The 22,349-nt window shown below is 38.6% G+C and overlaps 1 protein-coding gene across 4 annotated transcripts in view; it reads right to left on the reverse strand.

Moving 5' to 3' along the window:
• SLC44A1 (solute carrier family 44 member 1) overlaps positions 1-22,349 on the reverse strand; it is a 184,704-nt gene that overhangs the window by 23,051 nt on the left and 139,304 nt on the right. The window contains exon 16 of one of the 4 annotated variants that reach the window (XM_017527756.1): positions 13,286-21,548. The exons of 1 other annotated variant lie outside the window; for it this stretch is intronic. In XM_017527756.1, coding sequence (XP_017383245.1) covers positions 21,525-21,548 — 24 coding nt within the window. In that variant the 3' untranslated portion in view covers positions 13,286-21,524. Of the gene's footprint in view, positions 1-13,285; positions 21,549-22,349 lie in introns of those variants that run through there. 2 more of the 4 variants (XM_037738225.1, XM_017527758.2) reach the window with 2 other exon arrangements.

Consider the following 22,349-nt stretch of genomic DNA (forward strand, 5'->3'; position numbering starts at 1 on the left):
GCAAGGTTCTGTCTCAAAATAAATAAATAAATAAATAAAAGAAAGAAAGAAAAAAAAAAGAGTCACTGAATTAGCCTTTCACTCTGTGCTCAATACTGCTTTATAAAATTCCAGCTGCAAAAGTATCTCTACACACATTCCTTTGTAGTCAGGGGGATCACGTCTCCTCCTGGGGCTAAGTCCATCTTGGTACTGTTTCAGTTTTTTGGAAATCTTCCTCACATTCTGTCTGATAAGCAGGAAAATCCAGTGACCTCACTAGGTGGCCTTTCCCCTCCTAGGACTTAGCATAGTGCCTGAGTTAGGATTGCATCTCAGCTGCATTTAACAGAAACCTATTATAGTGGCTTAAACAGGAAAGAGATTCATTCTTCTCATGTAACAGTAAACCCAGAAGACAGCAGGCCCAAGTGTGGAGAAATCATACGAGAACGCTTTCTGGAAACCAGTCTCCTTCTGTCTTTTGGTTCTGCCATCTTTGGTCTGTGGTTTTGTTTGTGTTTGTAAGATGTCTTTCGTTCCTCCAAGCAGTATCCTATCTGCATTCCAGACAGGCCAGAGAAGGGGAAAACCAGGAGGATGGGCAGCACCTATATTGCAAAGGCAAAATTTTCTTGGAAATCGTCATTATTCCTCAGCTTATATTTCATTGACTAGAACTATGTCACATGGCCACTTCAAGCTTCAGGGAAGTATGGAAAGGTGAATATTTTAGTAAGGCATTTTGCTAACCAGAATGATATCTGGGTTATATTCATGAGGAAGATGGGCAGAAGATCAATAGCAGGGCAATCAGCACTCACTGCCGCAGTCTGATAGTAATAGGTGATTAACACATGTTAATTACTGATAAGTAATTAACATTACTAATAAAACAGAACTCTCTTTTTCCAACCATTAGAACCCTTTAGGGGTTCAGGACATGACTATAGAAACAATTTTCTTCGACAACATCCCTTTAAATACTTGAATATAGTAATCATTGCTTTTCCCTTTCTCTACCCCAAGGTGTCTCCTTTCCCAGTAGATAATCTTCTCTAGGCTTGTCTCTGAAAACACTCCCATTCGTTTAGATTCCAGGTGTGGATTGACCTATAAAAAGTAATGCAGGGTCATTTTGTTTCTCCTGCTGTATACTATGTGGTCGCTATTACAGAATAGCTACCACAAAGAGCACATATTGTGCCCAGACCTTGGTTTCCAAATACGAGTTTCCTTTAAAAGGAACCAGGGCTCACTTGAAGACTTGGCTGATTACAGAGTTGAGATGAGGAAAGCACAAGATGAGCCTGGAACATCTGCTTGTGTCAGTAAACAAGGAAGTACTCAAAGAATGACAGGGACAGATCAAAAGTACAGGAGCCAGCTTGAATACATTCTTATTGGCTAAATCTGAGACAATGTGGGCATAAAAACAAATGAGGATAACAGAAAAAAGTAACAATTTGGGATTTGATATTTAGTTATTTGATGAACAATCAATATTTATTAGACAAATAAATATGTATTTGATGAGTAACTAAAAATTTATTTGACAAATATATATTTATTTGATGAATAAATATTTATTTGATGAATAAGTGGGCAAGAAGAGAAAGATTTTTCTTACAGTAGAACACCAGCTAATAAATATAGGAAGAATGATGAAATTAGAAAATCACCATTTTATGAAAACAACGGTAATAGCTGTTTCAGAGAAGAATGTGAATAGATATGTGAAAAGTTGATGAGAAACAGGAATTTTTCATAGTCTCAAAATATTTCTCCACAAGACACTTATCAATTACAAAGGGAGAAACAGTACATTTACATTGGGGAGACCAGGAAGATCCACCTCACCCAAATGATCAAAGTCAACATCACAGTAATGGGATAAATGAGATCATGTGTCTCCTGGTACAATGCACTGAGAAGGACACAGTATGCCTTCTGTGGCATTCCTGCCAAAAATGCATACCCTGGATCTGATCATGAGGAAACTTTAGACAAACCTAAATTGAAGGTCATTCTGAAAAATAAATGGCCCGGCTCTTCAAATATATCAAGGTCATGAATGACAAAAAAAAAAAAAAAAGACTGTGCAACTGCTCCAAGTTAAAAGAGATTAAAGAGACATAAAAATGAAATGCAATGTGTGATCCTAGATTGGACTGTTAACCAGAAAAAAAATTTTTCCCTAAAGAACATTAGTGGGACAACTATTAAAATTTAAAGAAGGTCTGTAGAATGTGCACGCGCGTGCACACACACTCACACACACACTCACACACACAGGGAGAGAGAAAGAGAGAGACCAAGAGAGATGGAGACAGAGAGAAATGGAGACAGAGCAAGAGAGAGGGAGGAAGAGGTAGGAAAAGGGAAGCAGGGGAAGAGGAAGGAGAACGGCAGAAAGCTAGATTGAGTGGAAATGAGGAGAAAAAGATAAAGCAAATTCATTAAAATACTAACATTTAGGGAATGTAGATGAAAGGTATATATAAAAATTCTTTGAACTATTCTAACTTTTCTACATGTATTTTTATTGTGGTAAAATATATATAACATAAAATTTACCATTTAAACCATTTTAAACTGTACAATTCAGTGGCATTTAATAAATTCACAAAGTTTTGTATCCATCACCACGATATAGTTCCAGAATATTTTCTTTTTCTTTTTCTTTTTTTTTAAAGATGGGGTTTCACCATGATGGCCAGTCTGGTCTTGAACTCCTGACCTCAGGTGATCCACCCACCTCGGCCTCCCGAAGTGTGCTAGGATTATAGGCGTGAGCCACCTCGCCTGGCCTCAGGATATTTTCATCGCCCCAAAAGAAAACCCTATTTCCAATTAGCAGGAATTCCTCATTTCCCCTAGTACCTGATAACCATGAATATGCTTTCTGTCTTTATGGATTTTGCCTATTTATGTCAATTTTAGATAGGAAATTATTATTAATGGAGGCAGAGTCTTGCTCTGTTGCCCAGGCTGGAGTGCAATAGCATGATCTCAGCTCACTGTAACTTCCACCTTCCAAGTTCAAGTGATTTTCCTGCTTCAGGCTCTGAAGTAGCTGGGATTACAGGCGTGTGCCACCATGACCAGCTAATTTTTGTATTTTTAGTATAGACAGGGTTTCCCCATGTTGGCCAGGCTGGTCTCAAATTCCTGACCTCAGGTGATCCTCCGCCTCAGCCTCTGAAGTGCTGGAGTTAACAGTGGGACTACAGGCATGAGCCACTGCACCTGGCCTTCTTTCAGTTTTGGTGGAGAATTTCATTGGCTAAAGAATTCTTCATTAATAATTATTTTTCTCTCAGGGTTACTATACATTTCTCTCAGGGTTACTATTCTGAGAAATCAGGGAATAATCTTATTAAGAATCATGTATATGTGATGAGTTACTTCCCTCTTGCTGCATTCAATATTCTCTGTTTTTCTTTGTCAGCAATGTGGTTATAATCTGTTTTGGTGTGGATCTCTTTGGGTTTATTTTATGTAGAGTTTGTTGAGCTTCTTAGTCGTGCATTCATGTTTTTCATCACTTTTGAGTTTTCAGCCATTATTTCTTCAAGTAGTCTTCTTCTTTTTTTTTTTAATAGCCCAGACCTTACAAAGATATTTCTTCAAATATTCCTTTCTGCTCCTTCCTTTATCTCTTCTCTTTCTGGAACTCTCATTATGTGTATGTTGGTATGCTTGATGGTATCCCACAGGTTTCTTAGGCTCTGTTTAGTTTTCTTCCTTCTTTTCTTTTTCTGCTCCTCAGACTGAATAATCTCAGTTGATCTATCTTCAAATTCAGTGATTCTTTCTACTGAACCCCTCTTAGTGAATTTTTGATATCAGTTATTTTCAACTCCAGAATTTCTATTGAGTTCCCCTTTTTAATCATTTCTATCTTTTTATTGATATTTCCATTAGGTAAAACATTGTTCTCTTGATTTTCTTTAGTTCTTTGCCCTTCACTTTCTTTGTGTCTTTGAGCATATTTAAGGCAGTTGATTTAAAGTCTCTGTCAAGGAAGTCAAATATCTGGGCTTCTTCAAAGACAGTTCCTTTTTTAAAAAAACATTTTTTAAAAGAGATCAAGTCTTGGTCTGTCACCCAGGCTGGAGTACAGTGGCTCAATCTTGGCTCACTGCAGCCTTGAACTCCTGGGACTATAAGCAAGCCTCCCACCTCAGCCTCCTGAGTAGCTAGGACTACAGATGCATGCCACTATGCTTGGATATTTTTTTTTTTTTTGGTAGAGATGGGGTCTCACTATGTTGCCCCAGCTGGTCTTGAACTGCTGGTCTCAAGAAATCTTCATGCCTCCGCCTCCCAAAGTATTGAGATTATAGGTGTGAGCCACCACATCTGGACAGTTTCTGTTAATTTCTTCTGCTAATGGGCTTCACTTTATTTTTTGTGTACCTTGTAATTTCTTATTGTTGTTGAAAACTGGACATTTTGCATATTATAATGTGGCAACTCTGGAAATCAGATTCTTCCACCTCCCTAGGGTTTGTTCTTCCTGCTGGTTGTGGGTTATAGCTGTTAATTTGTTTAATGACTTTTCTGAACTATTTCTTGTAGAGACTGTATTCTTTGGTGTGTGTGTGGTCACTGAAGTCTCTGTTTTGTTAGCTGTGGTCAGCTAGTGATTTGATTGAATTTTCCTTAAATACCTGGAGCCACAAAAAAAGAGATCACCTTCTAATGTTTGCACATTCATTCTCCATGGGGGCACTGCTTAACACTTAGCAAGACTGTTCACAACTCTGCTTTAGCCTTTACTTCCTGCTTGCATCAAAAGGTTAGCCAGGGGTGAATGCTTGTGGTCTTCTCAGGTCCTTCCTGTATCTAGCCCTGGGCACGTGTGTGGCCTTGTAGATTTCCTGGTACATGCAGGAGCTTCGGAAAGCTGTTATTCCTCCGCGTATATCCTTTTCTAGCCTGTTCTTTCCCAGGCTTCCATCTGTCTGCTGTTTGCCACATCTGTTATTCCTCACCACAGGTTGCTGCAGTTACTATATATGCCTTTAAGTGCTATTGACAGATGTCACCTGGGAGATCACTTCAGCCCTAAGAAGCTTCTGAGGCATGTGACACAAAGATTAAAACCTGAGTTGATCCTTCAGAGAGCTACCAGACAGTTCAAAACACACAACTACAATTTTTTTTTTTTTTCTGAGAACAAGGTCCAACCACAATTTTTTTTTTTTTTGAAAACAAGGTCCAACCACACATTGCTAACTTGGGCATAGGCAAGCCACATCAGAAACCTGCCTGAGCCACCACTGTCATAGCAGCTGCTAAGCTGGTGAGTGGGGATGGTATGCAAATAAGTTAACATGCCTCAATGCTCTCTTACTGAAATTTCTTCATTTAGCATTTGCCTTGGTGTGTAAGTTTTTATAGATTCTGGAATTTGGCAAAAATTGACTGGACAGTCTTTGCCAACTTGATCGTTGCTTTTGTGGGAGGATGGAGTTTTGGAATTTCCTGCTCTGCCATTTCGACCATATCCCACCATTAGCTTTTTTTTTTTTTTTTTTTTTTTTTTTTTTTTTTTTTTTTTTTTTTTTTTTTTTTTTTTTTTTTTTGAGATAGAGTCTTGCTCTGTTGCCCAGGCTGGAGTGCAGTGGCACAATCTTGGCTCACTGCAACCTCTGCCTCCTGGGTTCAAAAGATTCTCCTGCCTCAGCCTGCTCAGTAGCTGGGATTATAGGTGCCTACAACCATGCCTGGCTAGTTTTTTTGTATTTTCAGTAGAGATGGGGTTTCACCATGTTGCCCAGGCTGGTTTCAAACTCCTGGCCTCAAGGGATCTGCCCACCTCGGCCTCCCAAAGTGCTAGGATTATGATGTGAGCCACCACGCCCAGCCACTATTAGCTTTTATACATAAAACTAGAGTGGAGACTCTAGCTTGTGTTCACGTTTATATTCTTTGCTTCTAACACGTCGTAGGTACTCATTAAATATCTGTTAGGTAATGATTGAGTGAAATGAACAAATTAATCATTGTCTTACAAAATCCCTATAAAACATGACTATTTCCATTTTACAAAGGAAGATACTTAATCTCAAAAGCTTTTGTGGCTTTCCCAGGTTACCCAGCTTATACAATAAGCAGCAGAGACAGATTCAAATCTATATCCATAATCCCAAGACCTTTGTTCTCTTCCTTATAATATGCTGGCTCCTTTAGGCATCAGAAAATAAGGAGATAACAACTCTTTTGTATTTAATCGCTTTCAAAGCATATTCCTGTCCCCTCAGTTTATTTACCATTGTAGTTCTACAGCACAGGCTGAGCATATTCCATTTTATAGGCAAGAAAACAGGCAGGGAGGAAAACAACCCATAAGTGAACTGAAGGCACTGGCAATAAATCCAATACTCCAAATCCTAGTCAGTGCTTTTTCTGTTATTTTATCTTGTCTCTTTGTTAAAGTAAATACGGCTTCATCTAAATGTGGTTCTTTCCAGGTGAAAAGCAAATTATTTTCTAATGCGGTATTGCATGCAAACCAGGACCTGGAGATTCACGCTTGACTCCTGTCTTTCACTTGGCCCCTTTCACCAACCAATCATCCATTTCTGATGATTCTATCAGTTCATTAGCTTTTAAATATATCCCTTTCTCTCCATTCTTTTTTTTTTTTTTCCCCTCTTTGAGATGGTGTCCCGCTCTGTCACCCAGGCTGGAGTGCAGTGGCATGATCTTAGCTCACTGCAACCTCCACCTCCCGGGTTCAAGCGATTCTCCTGCCTCAGCCTCCTGCCCTTTCTCTCCATTCTTATTGCTAGTGCCCTAGTTGGAGTCCTCATTCTAAATCACATGGGACATTATGATGGTCTTTTCACTTTGTTTTCCTGACCCAGAAGCAACTTATCCCATGCCATACTCCCCACTGCTGTCAGGGTACCAAACATTCCCTTGCTTAAAATCTTTCAGTGAGTCGTCATTTTCTTCAGCAAGAATCGAGACCCTTAGGGTGGCCTGCAAGACCCTCAAAATCTGAGGCCTACTGACCACTACGATTTCGTGTCCCCACACCTACAGTGCAGTACAGAGTCACAGATACGTCATCCTTTCCTCATACATGCTATTCCTCCTTGGACACTCTCTACCTTCCTTTCCCCAAATGCTTATTTACTTATTACAGCCCCATCTCCCTGCCCCTCCCACCTTCAGGTGGTTCTCCCTGCTCCTCCTGAGTTAACTCTATTACAGTGGCTGGCACACTAGATTACAATCATCTGCTTACTCCTTTGCTTCCTAAATAGGCTGTGAGTTTTCAGAGGACAGAAAACTGGGTCTTTTATTCTGGTATCCTTAGCTAATAAAGATAGAACTCAGTAAATATATCTGAAATAAATGAAGGTTATCTTTCTATTTATACTTAAGACCATGTCTTGTAACTCATAATAGAGGCAGACCTGAATAAGGAATGAGGTAGCAATTTCAGTTAAAGCATCAGGAAATTACATGCTGGGACTTCCCCAGCTTAGCATCTCCAAATCCCAATTTAAGAGCCATATGTGGGTTATTTTTGCTTCCACAGTAAATTGAGGAATGCATAAACCTTCTACTAGAGAATAACATTCTATAGATCTTTGTGTTTTCCTTTCCTATCGGGTTGCTGAAAGAATTTAAGGCTTCAATGCACTGTGACCGTATCAGTCCTAGAGTCTGGCATATTTGTTTCTTCCTGTTTATGTCTGCCTTTATACTTTTAGCTTAATAACCTTTTTGGTGTGGGCATGGTGGCTCACACCTGTAATCTCAGCACTTTGGGAGTCCAAGGTAGGAAGATTGCTTGAAGCCAGGAGTTGGGAGACCAGCAGGGCAACAAAGCGAGACCCTGTCTCTGCGGGGAAAAAAAAAAAAAAAGCTGGCGTAAAGGTGCATGCCTGTAGTCTCAGTGATTCAGGAGGCTGAGGTGGGAGGATCACTTGAGCTAAAGAGTTTGAGGCTGCAGTGAGCTATGACAGCATTACTGCACTTCGGCCTATGGTTAAAAATAAATCTTTCTGTATATATGCCTTTTTGGAAAACAAAAGGGGCATAAATATATAAACATACATACACTAAAAACACATTGCCTGTTATGTCTTGTTAGCATAGAAGCACACAAATGGTTAGGGTGACAATGTAGAAGAACAGAGTTGGAGTCATTGAGAGAAAGTTTGTCTGCAACTACCTAAGCCACACAAGCCATTGTTATGTTTGGAGCTGAAACCCAGAAATCATTATCAGAGGAAAACATTTTTTGCTGGCACAGATCAATATTTTCAGGACCTCCAACTCTTCTCTAATGGGCTCCTTTTTATTACAGAGATTTTTACAACAGTTCGCATTGAACAGAAAAGGCAAATATTTCCGATATTCAATGAAGTAGAGAATCAGAGCTTAGATGAATTTGATCATCTGGTGCAAGACCCTATATTTAAAGGAAAAGGTGGCACACATCATCCTGAGTGTAGGCCTTCATGATTTATTTTCCCTTTCCCTTTAATTTCATTAGTCATGAAGCCTGTTGGATTTCCCGCTGGAATCCTCCTCTTCTCCAGTCTTCCTCTTAGGCCCCAGCTCAGGCTTCCTTTCTCCTAAGTCTTTCCCTTCTAAATTTCCACTCTCAATGCAGTCTCCACACGGCTAAATCGCTCCTCTGCTTAGAACCTGTGGCAGGCTCCCCACAACTCATACTTTAGGTCTGAACACACATATAAAACTCCTATATCCTCTCCAGGGTGGTTCCCTCTCAGTGCAAACCCACATCTTCTTTGCTCTGGACAGCCTGAATGGCTTGTATTCCTCATGTTGCTATATGAGTGCCAAAGTGCTTCTATTCTGGGTAGAATCGCCCTCCCACCCCTTCGTCATCTGGCTAATCCCTGCTCATCCTTCGAGACTCAGCTGAGACAGCTTCTCCTAACGACCGCAACACCTTCCTCTGTGCTCCAAAGCACCCGCTGCTTATCATCACTCACTGCTCTCGGCCTCCCTCACTGGGCTGTGAGTTACTTAGATCAGGGAGAATTTAGTACTGAGTTCCTAGAATATAACTGGCTGACCAGAAGAGGTCTCCAGGAAAGGTTTCTTGAAAGTGGATACATTTAGCACACTGCTGTGGGCATGTTTGGGAAACGCATCTGAAATGGGCCTCACTCATCACAATTTCCATGAAATGTGAGGTATCTCCCTAATCCCCACCTAACATTTCTATCATCCTATTATTTCAAGTCTATCATTTGTTATTTCTTCTACTCTCATTTTATCAAATCTTCTCCACTCTTTCTCCTGACCTCTCTTGTCTAACTGAAAAAAAAAAAAAATCCTAAATCCATTTAGATTTGACTTAGATTTGTTTTCAAACTGAAAGCCAACTGTCCTAAATACAATTTATTAAATGGATTCTTTCCTTCCTTATTCATTCGAGGTATATTCTATTTTAGGTATAATCACCCCCCTTTTTTTTTAAATAAAGATGAGGTTTCACCATGATGGCCAGGCTGGTCTTGAACTCCTGACCTCAGGTGACCCACCCACCTCAGCCTCCCAAAGTGCTAGGATTACAGGTGTGAGCCATGACGCCCAGCCTAATCCCTTATAAATAATACAATTTGTTTTGGAAACTTTTTCTTCTATTTCATTGGCAATTTATCACACTGGTTTAGTTCCTATCATTTTGTTATCTTACCCGGCTATTTGTTTTTAATATAAATTTTTCCTATTAAAAACCATAGAGGAGTATTTTAAATATACAAATAAGCAAAGAAAAAACTAAAATCACTCATAATTCCACAAAGATGAATATAATTATCATTTCTATGTAAATAGATGGCTTTCATAGCTGACTTTTACTTAACCATTTTGCCACATTAACTGATCTTTTCCAACCTCCTGTAGAATGTACTGGCTGATGACTATTGTATGCTGAATGTTCCTGGAGAGGGGCTTCCGCTCAGAGGCCTGTGTTCTGTGTGCTCATTCTCAGTGTCAGGTGGTTGTGCTTAGCAAGGATCAGGTGTGTATATTTCAACATGTTATGCAGGTGTGGTGGTTACCCTACTGCCAGGATTATTTAAATATTATTGTATATCGATAAAAACAATGAATATGAAAAGTCATTTCTATAAAAATTAATCCTTTGAAAAGTTGAATGCCTTGCAAAAATTCAAAAAAAATGCTAAAACTACTACTCTCAAGTTATGTGAGGGTAAGAAATATAAACATTGCAAATAAATTATAAAAACCTGGGAACCGATGGGCGAGGTGGCTCATGTCTGTAATCCCAACACTTTGGGAGGCCGAGGTGGATGGATCATGAGGTCAAGAGATCAAGACCATCCAGGCCAACATGGTGAAACCCCGTCTTTACTAAAAATACAAAAATTAGCCAGGCGTAGTGGCAGATGCCTGTAGTCCCAGCTACTTGGGAAGCTGAGGCAGGAGAATTGCTTGAACCTGGGGAGGTGGAGGTTGCGTTGAGCTGAGATCGTTCCACTGCACTCTGGCCTGGTGACAGAGCGAGAGACTCTGTCTCAAAACACACAGACACACACACACACACACACACACACACACACACACACACACAAACTAGGAACCTACACTCAATGGGCTTCGTAAGCATCTCTGATTTTTTATCCATTTTAATAATCAATATTTCATATTATTGTACTTTCGGGAGGTTACATTATTGGTGGTGTTAATGTCAAAGACAGTAGACAACTTCAGAAGAGTCAGGAGTCTTAAAGAAGAATATACCTATGTTGCAATTTAAAATGATTTTCATTTCTCTTTTTTTTTTTGAGACGGAGTTTCACTCTTGTTGCCCAGGCTGGAGTGCAATGGTGTGATCTCGGCTCACCACAACCTCCGCCTCCCAGGTTCAAGCTATTCTCCTGCCTCAGCCTCCCGAGTAGCTGGGATTACTGGCATGCGCTGCCACCATGCCCAGCTAATTTTTTATTTTTCATAGAGATGGGGTTTCTCCACATTGGTCAGGCTGGCCTTGAACACCTGCCCTCAGATGATCCACCCACCTCGGCCTCCCAAAGTGCTGGGATTGCAGGGTGTGAGCCACTGCACCCGGCCAACAATGCTTTGCTTGATCTCAATTATATGAAATAAATACTTACATATCTTATAAGATTGAGCCCCTGCTTTCTTCACTAACTATATTGTAAACATTATTCCAAGTTCTTAAATATTATTTACCTCATTGTGAATGCCTGCCCAGTCCTTCTTATTGAACTTTTACTTATGCTTTTTAAAATTTAACATTAAAACTATGTACCTTTCTTGATTTCCTCTTTGCCAGGACTGACAGGAAGTTTGGAATTTAGTCTTACACTTGGCCTAGGATTTCTTATATAGCTAAAATCCTTTCTTCAATTTTTTCGATTTGCCTCTTAATTACAAAACTTGTATGTGTGGTGTGTATGTGTTAAAATTGTTTTATTTTGTTGTAAGCTGTGAGAATCCTTTCTGGAAGATGGAGTGAGTAGACCAACCACAAATACCTAATATCCTGTCTCCCAGTGTGAGGTTACAGGATGCAACCCGAGATTGACTGAAAGCCGCTTTGTTTTGCCTTGAAGGCAATTCCTTCCTGTTGCCTCTCTAGTCTGACAGTCCTGGCCAGGGAGCTTGTAAGTACCTAGAGAGCTTTAAGGTTTCTATTGAAATTGCTGATAAGCCCATGAAATGGTCTAATAGCTTAGCTTTACTTTTTCTGGAATCCTAAACTTAACCTAGGTGAATCTGCTAAAATTATTTTTCTTGGAATTGGGACAGTAAATGAGGCACATTGTCAAATTAAAGGCATAAAGCAGTTCTTATTTTCACTACTACTTGCCACAAGTTAAAAAAAAAAAATGAAACAATGTGTAGAGTAAGCTTGTCCAACCCATGGCCCGCAAGACACATGTGGCCCAGGATGGCTGTGAATGCAGCCGAACACAAATTCATAAACTTTCTTAAAAAAAAATGTATATATATATATATATATGCAATTGTTTTTTCTTAGCTCATCAGCTATCATTAGTGTTAGCATATTTTATGTGTGGCCCAAGACAATTCTTCTCCTTCCAGTGTCCTCCTTCCAGTGTGACCCAGGAAAGCCAAAAGATTGGACACCCCTGGCAGAGGCAAAAACTCAGTGGCTGGTTCCACAGCATCTGATCAAAGACATGAGGCCACAGAGCCTCACGAGGTACTGGCTTCTTTCTGAACCTTTCAACATCTGTAAGAGCTTTGAGCTGTTCAGCTATTTAAAGCAGCTAAAGTATTAATCACCACTTATATATTAAGATAGGGTGCATAAGTACTGTACCTCCTAAAAGAATCCTCTAGATTTTTCTTTATTTTCTTCGATTTGAGGTTAAATACAGAGTATGCATTCCATGGCCAAACAGGAAGAAAAGACTTTCAGGTACCTTTCAGATGTGAGGCTTTTCACAGGCTCTTTAATCATCAGGTGGTCTACGTAATAGAAATTATGTAAATCTGCATCAGAACCACTCAAAAAAAGAAAGAACAGTCCAGATTGGTTAACAGTCTTCAGAATCCCAAATTCCTCCAGCTAAGTTTAAGACACCTCACAAATATTCTGTAACAACTCTTTTGGCAGGACGATATAAACAACCAGGACTATCATCAGCTCACACTTGCTAATAAGACAGTTCACAGTGCAGCCTCTCAAGAAAAATCCAAAATAACAAAACAAATTAGGAGAGGTTTATGGTATTGGAAAAGGTCTTCCACTTAAGAATAACATCCCTTTCTTAGTCCCTAATATTATCTACAATTATTGGCTTTTAAAAAGCTTGATTTTTCTAAACTCTAAATGGGGCACAGCTATTGCCTAAATGATGGCACACCACAGTTTCACAAATGCATTAAACTCAGTACAGATCCAGGCTTCAATTCACGTGCAGGGCACTGGACCAGGCACAGTGAATGTTTTCCATGACGGACACTGTCCAGTGGTGGCTTTTCTACTCTGCCTGATGATTGAGTTCAGTTGCAATCTTAGCATTCACATGGTAACTCAGACTCCAGCTATGAAGCCTGGCTGGGCAGTGGATAAACTCTGTACTTCAGAAATTGGTTTTAGTACATTTATGTTTGCTATTCCTAGGCCCCCAGAACATGCTGTGAGAGACAGAAAGGAATAGTTAGGAAATTCTAGGGCACCCTTGCAGCATACTGACCTAACTTGAAATGAAGATGTTGCCCACGATTTTATCAGTGACCACTCTGGGCATGGGGAAGTGTTACAACACAGCAGACAATAACATTCTTTCCTATAAAATTTTATTTATTACATAAAAAATTTCTATACATTTGTTAGACTAAAATACAGTTTTCATTATAATTCTGGCAACTGAGTCAGTACACAGAGAAAACTTAGCATTAGATCAGCACTTTTGTTTCTAGTTCATATTTCTGCACAAGAAAAACATTTCAAAGCTCCATTTCATATAGGCTCATTGTTCTCTAAAACCAGATGGAATTCCATCCAATTCAGAGCTCTTAGAAGTTAATTTCCCAGCAAGCTTTGATAACTCCAACTCCAGAAAGTTAATTGCTTAATATACATATTTTTAAAGTCCTCTGAGAGCATAATGCTCCATCTGTAAAGTCTGCACTGTGTCAATAATGACAGTCACAAATACTAGGGCTACAACTGTGTCAGTGGGGCATGTTCAAGCACCTACATGTTTGTTTCCCCACGTGCATACAGTGTAGTGACACTGTAATAAGAAAAAAATCCAAAATAATGGTAAGGTAAATGATCCCAAACTATGGGATTCATGGAAGGCTTAACTGCGATCCTCCAGTTTAGAATGGACAAAAGACAAGACGAGATACAAAAATTCATTTTGGCACTATGAAATAGGATGCAAATGGCAAAAAAAAAAAAAAAGACAAAAAGGCATCATATTGAGAAATATGTGGCACTACAACATACTTCTCATGCCACATTACACAGTCGCGAGAAATCAAGACACACTGATGTGTGTTTTCTGCTCTTTCCACCCCATATGCTGGGCTGGGCTTGACACTGGATGTGAAGACTCAGTGCCTGCGAGATCAGTAGCAGGTCCCTACTGTATGGGCTGATCTCTAAGTTTGGCCACCTTATTATTCCAGGAGCTCTATTCTAAACTCAAGGAGTTCAGAAAGGTTGTGCCAGCCAGAAAGTAAAGTTGGACCTTTGGTCTTCAGAAGATAGGCTTTTGTCTTTGGTTGTTTTTTGAAGCCCCTGTTATTCCACGTGATGCCCCTCACACTTTCCTCCCCGCCTTTTTGCTCATTATAAAGTTTTTTCCTCCTATAATCAAATCAGTTAACAACCACGAAACTAACTTCATTAGGTGTAAAATCTATTAGAAGTGCATTCAGTGGTCCAGAATATTTTGAGAAACTATAACAACTTCTTTTCATTATGGAGCTCTTAGTACCCTTATATAGGGAAGAAATCAGAAAACTCCACAACACAACACAACAATCTAGTAGCACTAGGGCAACATAGCAGAAGAAAAGTTAGCTGCCCCATGTGCTCATCTCTGAAAATCAAAAAAACAATAGGGGCCAAAAAGCAAGCTCTGAGCACAGACTACAGGAACCTAGAGGATGGGGAAAATCTACTTAACAGTCCAGCCCCCAAAGCTGTTATTGTCACATTTCTGTGTGTATCTAGTACAATTTACGAAAAAGTCACAACCTGATTATCAACATGGTAAATGAAGAGAGAGCTCACATTTTCTAGTGGCAGGTAGAATGATCCATGGAACCCATTCTATCTGCCCAATTATTCCCAAGTCTTTTCAATGCCTACTTTTACTCATATGATTTAACACATACCCCTGAAACAACAGCTCAAATTATAAAGCCAGATGACAGGATGGGTGGATCAGATTCATACACGAAAGTCAGAATATTCCCTTTAAGTCTTATACTTCTGTGTAAAAGGACATATCAAATATAGATACTTACACTGGATTTAGGCCCTTTTCTATCTGACATGGGAATTCCCACCAGTGGTCTCTGTATTTACTACTGTGGAAGGTTCATTAAAGCTCTTCTAGGCTGGGTGCGATGGCTCATACCTATAATCCCAGCACTTTGGGAGGCTGAGGCGGGTGGATCACCTGAGGTCAGGAGTTCAAGATCAGCCTGGCCAACATGGTGAAACCCCATCTCTACTAAAAATACAAAAATCAGCCAGGTGTGGTGGCATACACCTGTGGTCCCAGCTACTCAGGAGGCTGAGGCAGGAGAATCGCTTGAACCTGGGAGGTGGAGGTTGCAGCATGCCGAGGTTATAGCAAGCTGAGAGTGTGCCACTGTACTCCAGCCTGGGTGACAGAGCAAGACTCTTGTCTCAAAACAAAACCAAACCCAAAAAACTCTTCTAGGAATGTGGGGCAGGGTAGGGAGCTGACTTTTCTCCTTTTTTCACCAGCCAGTTATGATAGTTCCACTTTCTTCAGCCTGAAAAGGTAGGCAATGGTTTGATGTCTGACTATAAATCATGAGCCACTGGAATCAAATTTCACAAGAACTTCAAGCTCCTTGAATAATTTCTGCCTCGTTTTTCAAGGGCCCACAGTGCCTTCCATGTAGACGCAGCACCGTTACCTAATAGTAAGGTGCAGATGTGAAGAAATCCACATGCTTCCCTATAGAAGATGGAGTAGATAAGGGATTGGGGACGGAGTTCTACTGGCAGAGCAGTCTGAAGCTGCTCTAGTGGGTGACTGGAAAACTCTAAAACAGAAAACACCTCCCTAGTTTATGCTGGGAGAAAAAACACCTTTTGCATTTCTACCTTTAGCATCTGCTCCTCCAACTTTCTACCAAATTTATTTTTTGCCAACTATGGACTACACTTGAGTTTGCTAATTCATCATGATCTTCAGCTGTTCCTGGACATGTTGACAAATACATTTTAAGACAGCAATATACTGATAACACTAAGCCACATAATGTCATATCTGAGCTACAATAAAAAGAATCAAGTATTTTAGTTGATGGATTAATTACAAGGATTCCCTATTTATTTCTTCTGGAATTATTTTGGCCCATTGCAAACAATCTAGTCCTTGCCCAGAATAACCCCTAGGACACACACACACACACACACACACACACACACACACACACACGCGCATACACTCCCGCATACCTCCAAGGAACAAAATCTTACTGTCATGAAGATTCAGTGTTGATCATCTTGTTATTCCTGCAGATTAGTGTGGTTTCTATTCCCTAACCTGCTACTAAATTACATAAAGTTTTTAATGATTCCAGGCCAGAAGGTGGTAAGTATCATCTCAAAAGTATCTCTAGTGGAGGCCTAATCACACTTCTTTATTTCAAAAAACGTTATCAGAACAACTTTAGAGCAGCCTTTTGACTTGTGTTCATCAGCCCGAGGGGGTAGTGGGCGGGGCAGGGGGGGGAGCTGGCAGTCTGAGGGCCCTGAAATTCTATGAGCATTTTGAGTGTTCATAGACATGCTATGAGCATTTGAGAGGAACATAGTCCATAACTTCCTTAAGCTCAAACAGACCCATGGCCCCTTCAAAATAACTTGTTTTTGAATGTTAAATTCAGGTCTTAGGAAATAAAAGTGAAAAATTTCTGAGACATTTGTAAATTACAATGTTTTCATGTTCAACTAGATCTTCACTAGACTATTAATAAAAACTTTATTGTTCTGAGCTCCATGTCCTGGAGAAAATCATTTAAGTTGTAAAACTGAGCATCTGAAGAATAGCCTAATAGGTCTCTAAAAATTTCCTATATTTTTCACAAATTTCCTAATGAATTTCCTTAGAAAATAACACATTCTGTCCACACAATTTACAAAAGTGGCAAATGTTCATACAATATTGAAATGGAATCAGATGGGGAGGAAGAAAGGGCACTATAGTATTTCTATAGAAAAGAAAGGTTTTCCACAGAAATCGGTAAGTTTAAAAACTGCATTGAAGTTTTCTATAAGAAAGATATTTTCAAAGATTTAAATCTTCTATTTAAATTATCCTTTTAAAATTAAAATGTGGAATATAAGAATTTGGCTCAAACTTGTGAAATTTCAATGGGAAAAGTGTGTTATTCTAAATTTGCAAGTGTACACAACGTGTATAATTTTTGTTTTGTTTTTTAAGTTTCCTAGCTTTAGATTTTCTCTTGGCATACTCAAGGGTCTTACTTTTTTTTTTTTTTTTTTTTTAAATTTGGACTATGTGACACTAAGTTAACAAAGATGAGTTAATTCCAAGAAGCTACTATGTATGAACAGTGCCTACTTTTCAAAAGGGCTCACATGCATTCTTAGTACACAAAGATACATGAATATGCATTTAAAGCAAAAGGCAGCCTATGCTGTGAATACAGAATACACAAATCTCTGCGTTATGCATTTACTTATGAACCCCATTTTTTTCAATATATATTCACAGACAACTTTTTAACAACTCTAGGCAAGCCATTATAGTGCATTCCTATTTGCCAGATGGAATGCATGAAAGGAAAACAGAAATTAACTATTGCAGGTGCACTGATAAGCCTCCAAACTCTGAGAGTTTTGTTGTTGTTTTTTTAAAGTAGCATTAGAAAAGCAGTAAAGAGTTTACTTATTGAAAAGCAAAAGCTTAAAGACCTTTCTAGAGGAAACTTCTCAGAGGCCATGTTAAGGCTATTGTAAAGTCCAATTTAAATGAAAAAGTTACTGTCCAAAAATCAAATAAAATGTTCAAGTCACCATTACTGGCAGTTCAGGTTTTGGAACTGATCACAAAATTCTACCTTGCAGGCTAGGAGATCTCTTGAAGTGGCTGTTAGTAGCTAGTGATAGTGCATGGTGGAAATGGTTGAAGCCTCGGGGGCAGTGATGTGGTCTCACACATAAGTGGTGCCTGCAGTTCCTGCAGCTGTTTTGAAGAGGGAGGGAGAGGTAATAACTCTGCTCTAAAGCAAAGTCAGTCCAGAATGAAGGGGTCAGTGCCTCATACCCCCTACTGGGGTGAAATCCTAAAACTGCCCAAGGAAGGCAAGGGAGCCCTTGGGAGATACCAAGATCAGTGGTATTGGAAAGAACTTACAATCAGAACCTTAATGCCCTTCAATGGTGGTGTGGTGGGAGGTGGGGGTGAGGCAGGGAAGAATAAGAGAGCATCTCTACAAAGGAAAAACATTTCTAGCATAATTTAAAAATAAGCTCAGTAAGTTCCTCCCCGCTTAACCATTATGGAAAGAGTTTGGGGACCAACACACAGCTAAGCTACTTAAGTTGTAGTGACTTAGGACTTAATTATCTTATAGGATAGGATAAAAACTTTAATCCTAAACATTAGCCATTGCATTAAATGGTTTAAAGGAACAACTGGGTTTGAGATCTGCTCATCCAGGCAAGGATTATACAATCTCAGTGCTCTAGCTAAATTGCTAATGTTTAATTACTATTGCACTGGTAAGCCTCTCATAGAAGATGGGTCTCTTGCATTTACACTGAAATATAACTTTTCTCTTCCACATTATGGAAGAGCTTATTTTTGAGGCAGGAGCTTTAGAAGGCCTAAATTATGCACCAGAGCCTTAATTATCTGATGGCAGAAACCATGACACTCTGGTCACTACCACAATTGACAATACAAGACCCTAACTAAAACTCTAGAAATATAAGTCCTGAATAAAGTTTTGAAGATTCACCACAGAAAAAGACAAAAACCACAACACAGAATCAATGATTTATAAAATTATTTGGGAATCCACATTTCACAGATAAATTTTTGTTCTTCATCTATTTTTCTCACTTGGGCAGAAGATGGAAGCAGTGAGTGAATAGCAATAAGGCAGCCTGTAGCTAGCTGAAGAATGACTTGAAATGAATGAACAGAGGCAGGAGGAATATCCAAACATAACCTCAACACATTTAAATATTGCTTAAAATCCTCTGTGAGGCTTATCAAATTAATCAAGGAATAAAGCTCAAGAGAGAGTGATATTCCACATATCAAATATCTCTCTGTGTGTGCCTGTGTGATATATATGCATATCTGCATATATCTATATGGCACATGAATTTACTTAAGGAAAACAGCCTGGCAATTAATTTGCAACTCAAATGACATGGTTACACATAGATCATAATTTCTAAACACAATGTTAGTAAAACAAAATTTATTTGTAAAACAGGACCTGTTATATAAAATGGCACACAATCAAGTTATACAAAAATACAAAATTTCTTTCTGATTACAGTTCTAGTTGCAAATGATAATTAGAAAGCATTCCTGGTGGCTTCCAAATAGCTGAGATTGCGAGCATATGGAACAGGGAGCAGCAACAGTCCATGATGCAGAGATGTCCAAGTGAGTAGAACCTAATTTCCAAGTTCAGGACTTCCATCAGGTCACTTTGGAGGGACACCTCTTAAAATTGCTAGCTCCTGGAATATCTTCTGCTTTGATACCCATCTTCTAGACTTTTGCCAATTCTAAATTTAGTTCCCAACGTTTGTGAAAGTCCAAAATCTGTGTGGCTATGAAACAGATGGTATTCTGAATTTTCTCACATGATTTGCTCTCTCATCTATTTGGACAATTGTTAGTTACATAATTATATTTGTTCCATTTCAAATGAATAAAAGAGAACAGTGATACTGTCTGGTGATACTAGATGTTAGATGTTAACTTCAGGAGAATTATTCTTTCAAAATAGCTACTCTCGCAGTGTTGGTTTCTCAGATCTTGCTAATACATGAGCTCTTAATTGTGTGTATGTGTATGTGTGTGTGTTTTTAAATCCAGACTCATCGCAAATATTCTGAAAAATCAGAAACATTACATGAACTTTGAAAAAAAACCAAGGCATTTAGCAAATTTTAGCCTAGCTATAGTAAAGAACACCAATACTTAAAAAAAAAAAATACAATTTACCTTTTGCAGCAATTTAAAGGTCCAACCCTTTGAAAGGAAGCACATTAGCAAACAGCTGCTTATTAAGCCCTAGTGACATTACTTATATGCATTTCCATAACACCGGTCTAATTCACTGTCTAGTTCTGGTAGGAGGCAATGCTTTCTTTCAAAAGATTCTCCTTCCATGGAATGATAAAATGCTGAGACTTTTTTTTTTTTTTTGTACAGAGCCTGTATTTAGTGCAATAAGTTTAAAAAATTTGCTCTGAAATATTTACTTTACATTAACAAAAATAGTTTTTTTTAAAAAAATTGTAACAAAAAGGAGTTATCGCATAAACAGATCATGAATTATTATTAGCAAATTACACTTTTTTTCTTAAAGCATTCACCATTACAATAAGCAGAACAATGGAATATTAGCCATTCATATCTGGTAAGCTTCAGGAATAAAAAAGCAAAAAACCCCAAACCCACCCCCAAACAGAAAAGAAAAACCAGTCATACTGGAGGATCAAAACATTAGCCAGTTCTTCAGTTAAACATCGTAGAACTCTGGATACTCAATGAATTGCCAAGGAGAGGAGCACCTGCCAGTATGTTTTCAGATTTTATAGTAAGCATTTGAATAAAATGGCTGTTTAACCCTAAGCCACTGACGTTCCTCTGAAGCAGAAGCCCAAGCACTGGAATTTTCAATGCTTTATGTTCCATGTTTCTGTCCCTTCTTTATTCCTCCCAGCATTACTTAATCTGCAAATCAATACACGGAAACGTAAAGGCTAAACTCGCTGGGTGCCCCAGCTTCCTTCCAAATCAGGCACACAAATGTGTGGAGGATGCTACCAAAGTCAAAAAGGAAAGACAAAATATAAGGAAAAAGTTTGCATATGAAAGATTATCTACCCTTTTCTTTTTTTACCTACTTTCTTTTATAGAAGCGTTAGGGTAAACTACAAATACCTGAGGAGTTGGTTACCTTTTAATGTTGGCTGACAAATGTATGAACTATTATGAAAATTCCCATACTGGGCCCACTTGTATGTTTCTAAAAGTAAAATGACATGGCTTCTTTGATTGGGGAAAACTGATTGGAGTAATTCCTTATTTATCTGAAAGCATATGCCTAGTCTTGACCCACTAGGACTTATGCATCAGTAAAATAAGATCTTGATTTTATACATACATCAGGGAAATCACCCCTGAATAGACTTTAGACATAATTTGGTACAATAATTTTACCTAATTTTAAATAACTATAGTTAAAATCTCCTCTAAGTTATTAAAAATGTTAATCAGATATGAATTTTAACATTTCCATTAAGACAATTACAGTTGAAAACATTAAATGACGGAAGTTGCCTTGTAAAAGCCACCCGTATGAAAGGAGTACATGTTTGACAAAAATAAGCATAAAAAAGGTATTAAATCCCTGTTCCTTTTCTCTGATTTTGGCTGATTTATGTGTGTGTGTGTATATACATATACATATATATACACACATACATATACATATATACACACACCCACACACACAAATACATAGTTATGTGTATATATTGTTTTGGAATGTCAATGGATTTCCATAACCGTCAGCTACGTTCAAGCAGAACTTGCTCCCGAAGCCTAGAAAACAAAGTCACACAGAGTATAATCTTAGACAATTACCATTAAAAGTAGATCATGAATGATGTTACAAATATACACATGGTCACAAACAGCAAAAGGGCAAAATGGACTGAGAATCCTTCTCCCCTGAATTCCTAGAGCTGAAATTCTTATGAATGTTGAAAGTCATGCTTCCTCCAGGATCATCTCTGAGATTCACAGAGCATATTTCTCTAGCCCATGTTTCTACAGTGTCTAGGATTTTTCTTCCCTTTTCTCTTTAGTTATTTCCTATATGATAGCAAGCGGACTGTCAGAAAATCTCTTTCCTAAACCTCTTCATCATTTTTGGTACATTTTTCCAAAATCTCTTTCAAAGAATCATAAAAAAAAATTCATCAATCTTTAAAGTTTCCTTAACTAGCCTCTCTAAAGGAAAAGTTCAAGAGCAAAACTGGAAGTTCTCATATTTAGCTCAATGATCCCCCATCAAAAGAAAAATATAAAGCCTCATTTTACTGAACATTATTTTATAGGCTAAAAATGAAGCCTAAATTAAAATATCCCATTGAGGAGGGAGGAAGATAGCGAATTCAAACAGCAGCAATGTTTCTAGAGTGACTGCAAAATAGACATGATGCTCTTTTATAGAACTTTCAACTACAGCAACAATATGTGAATTATATCAAGCAAATACAAAAAGCAATCCTAAATTCTGCCAATTCCCCAAACTTTCAGTAGAAATTTCTCAAATCGTTTTTTAGAAACACATGCAAGGGAATGGTGTTAGTAGGGGCCAACTCTAATCATGCATACTGT

This window comes from Cebus imitator, unplaced genomic scaffold (assembly GCF_001604975.1).
Source record: "Cebus imitator isolate Cc_AM_T3 unplaced genomic scaffold, Cebus_imitator-1.0 Scaffold51, whole genome shotgun sequence".
Classification (NCBI taxonomy): domain Eukaryota; kingdom Metazoa; phylum Chordata; class Mammalia; order Primates; family Cebidae; genus Cebus; species Cebus imitator.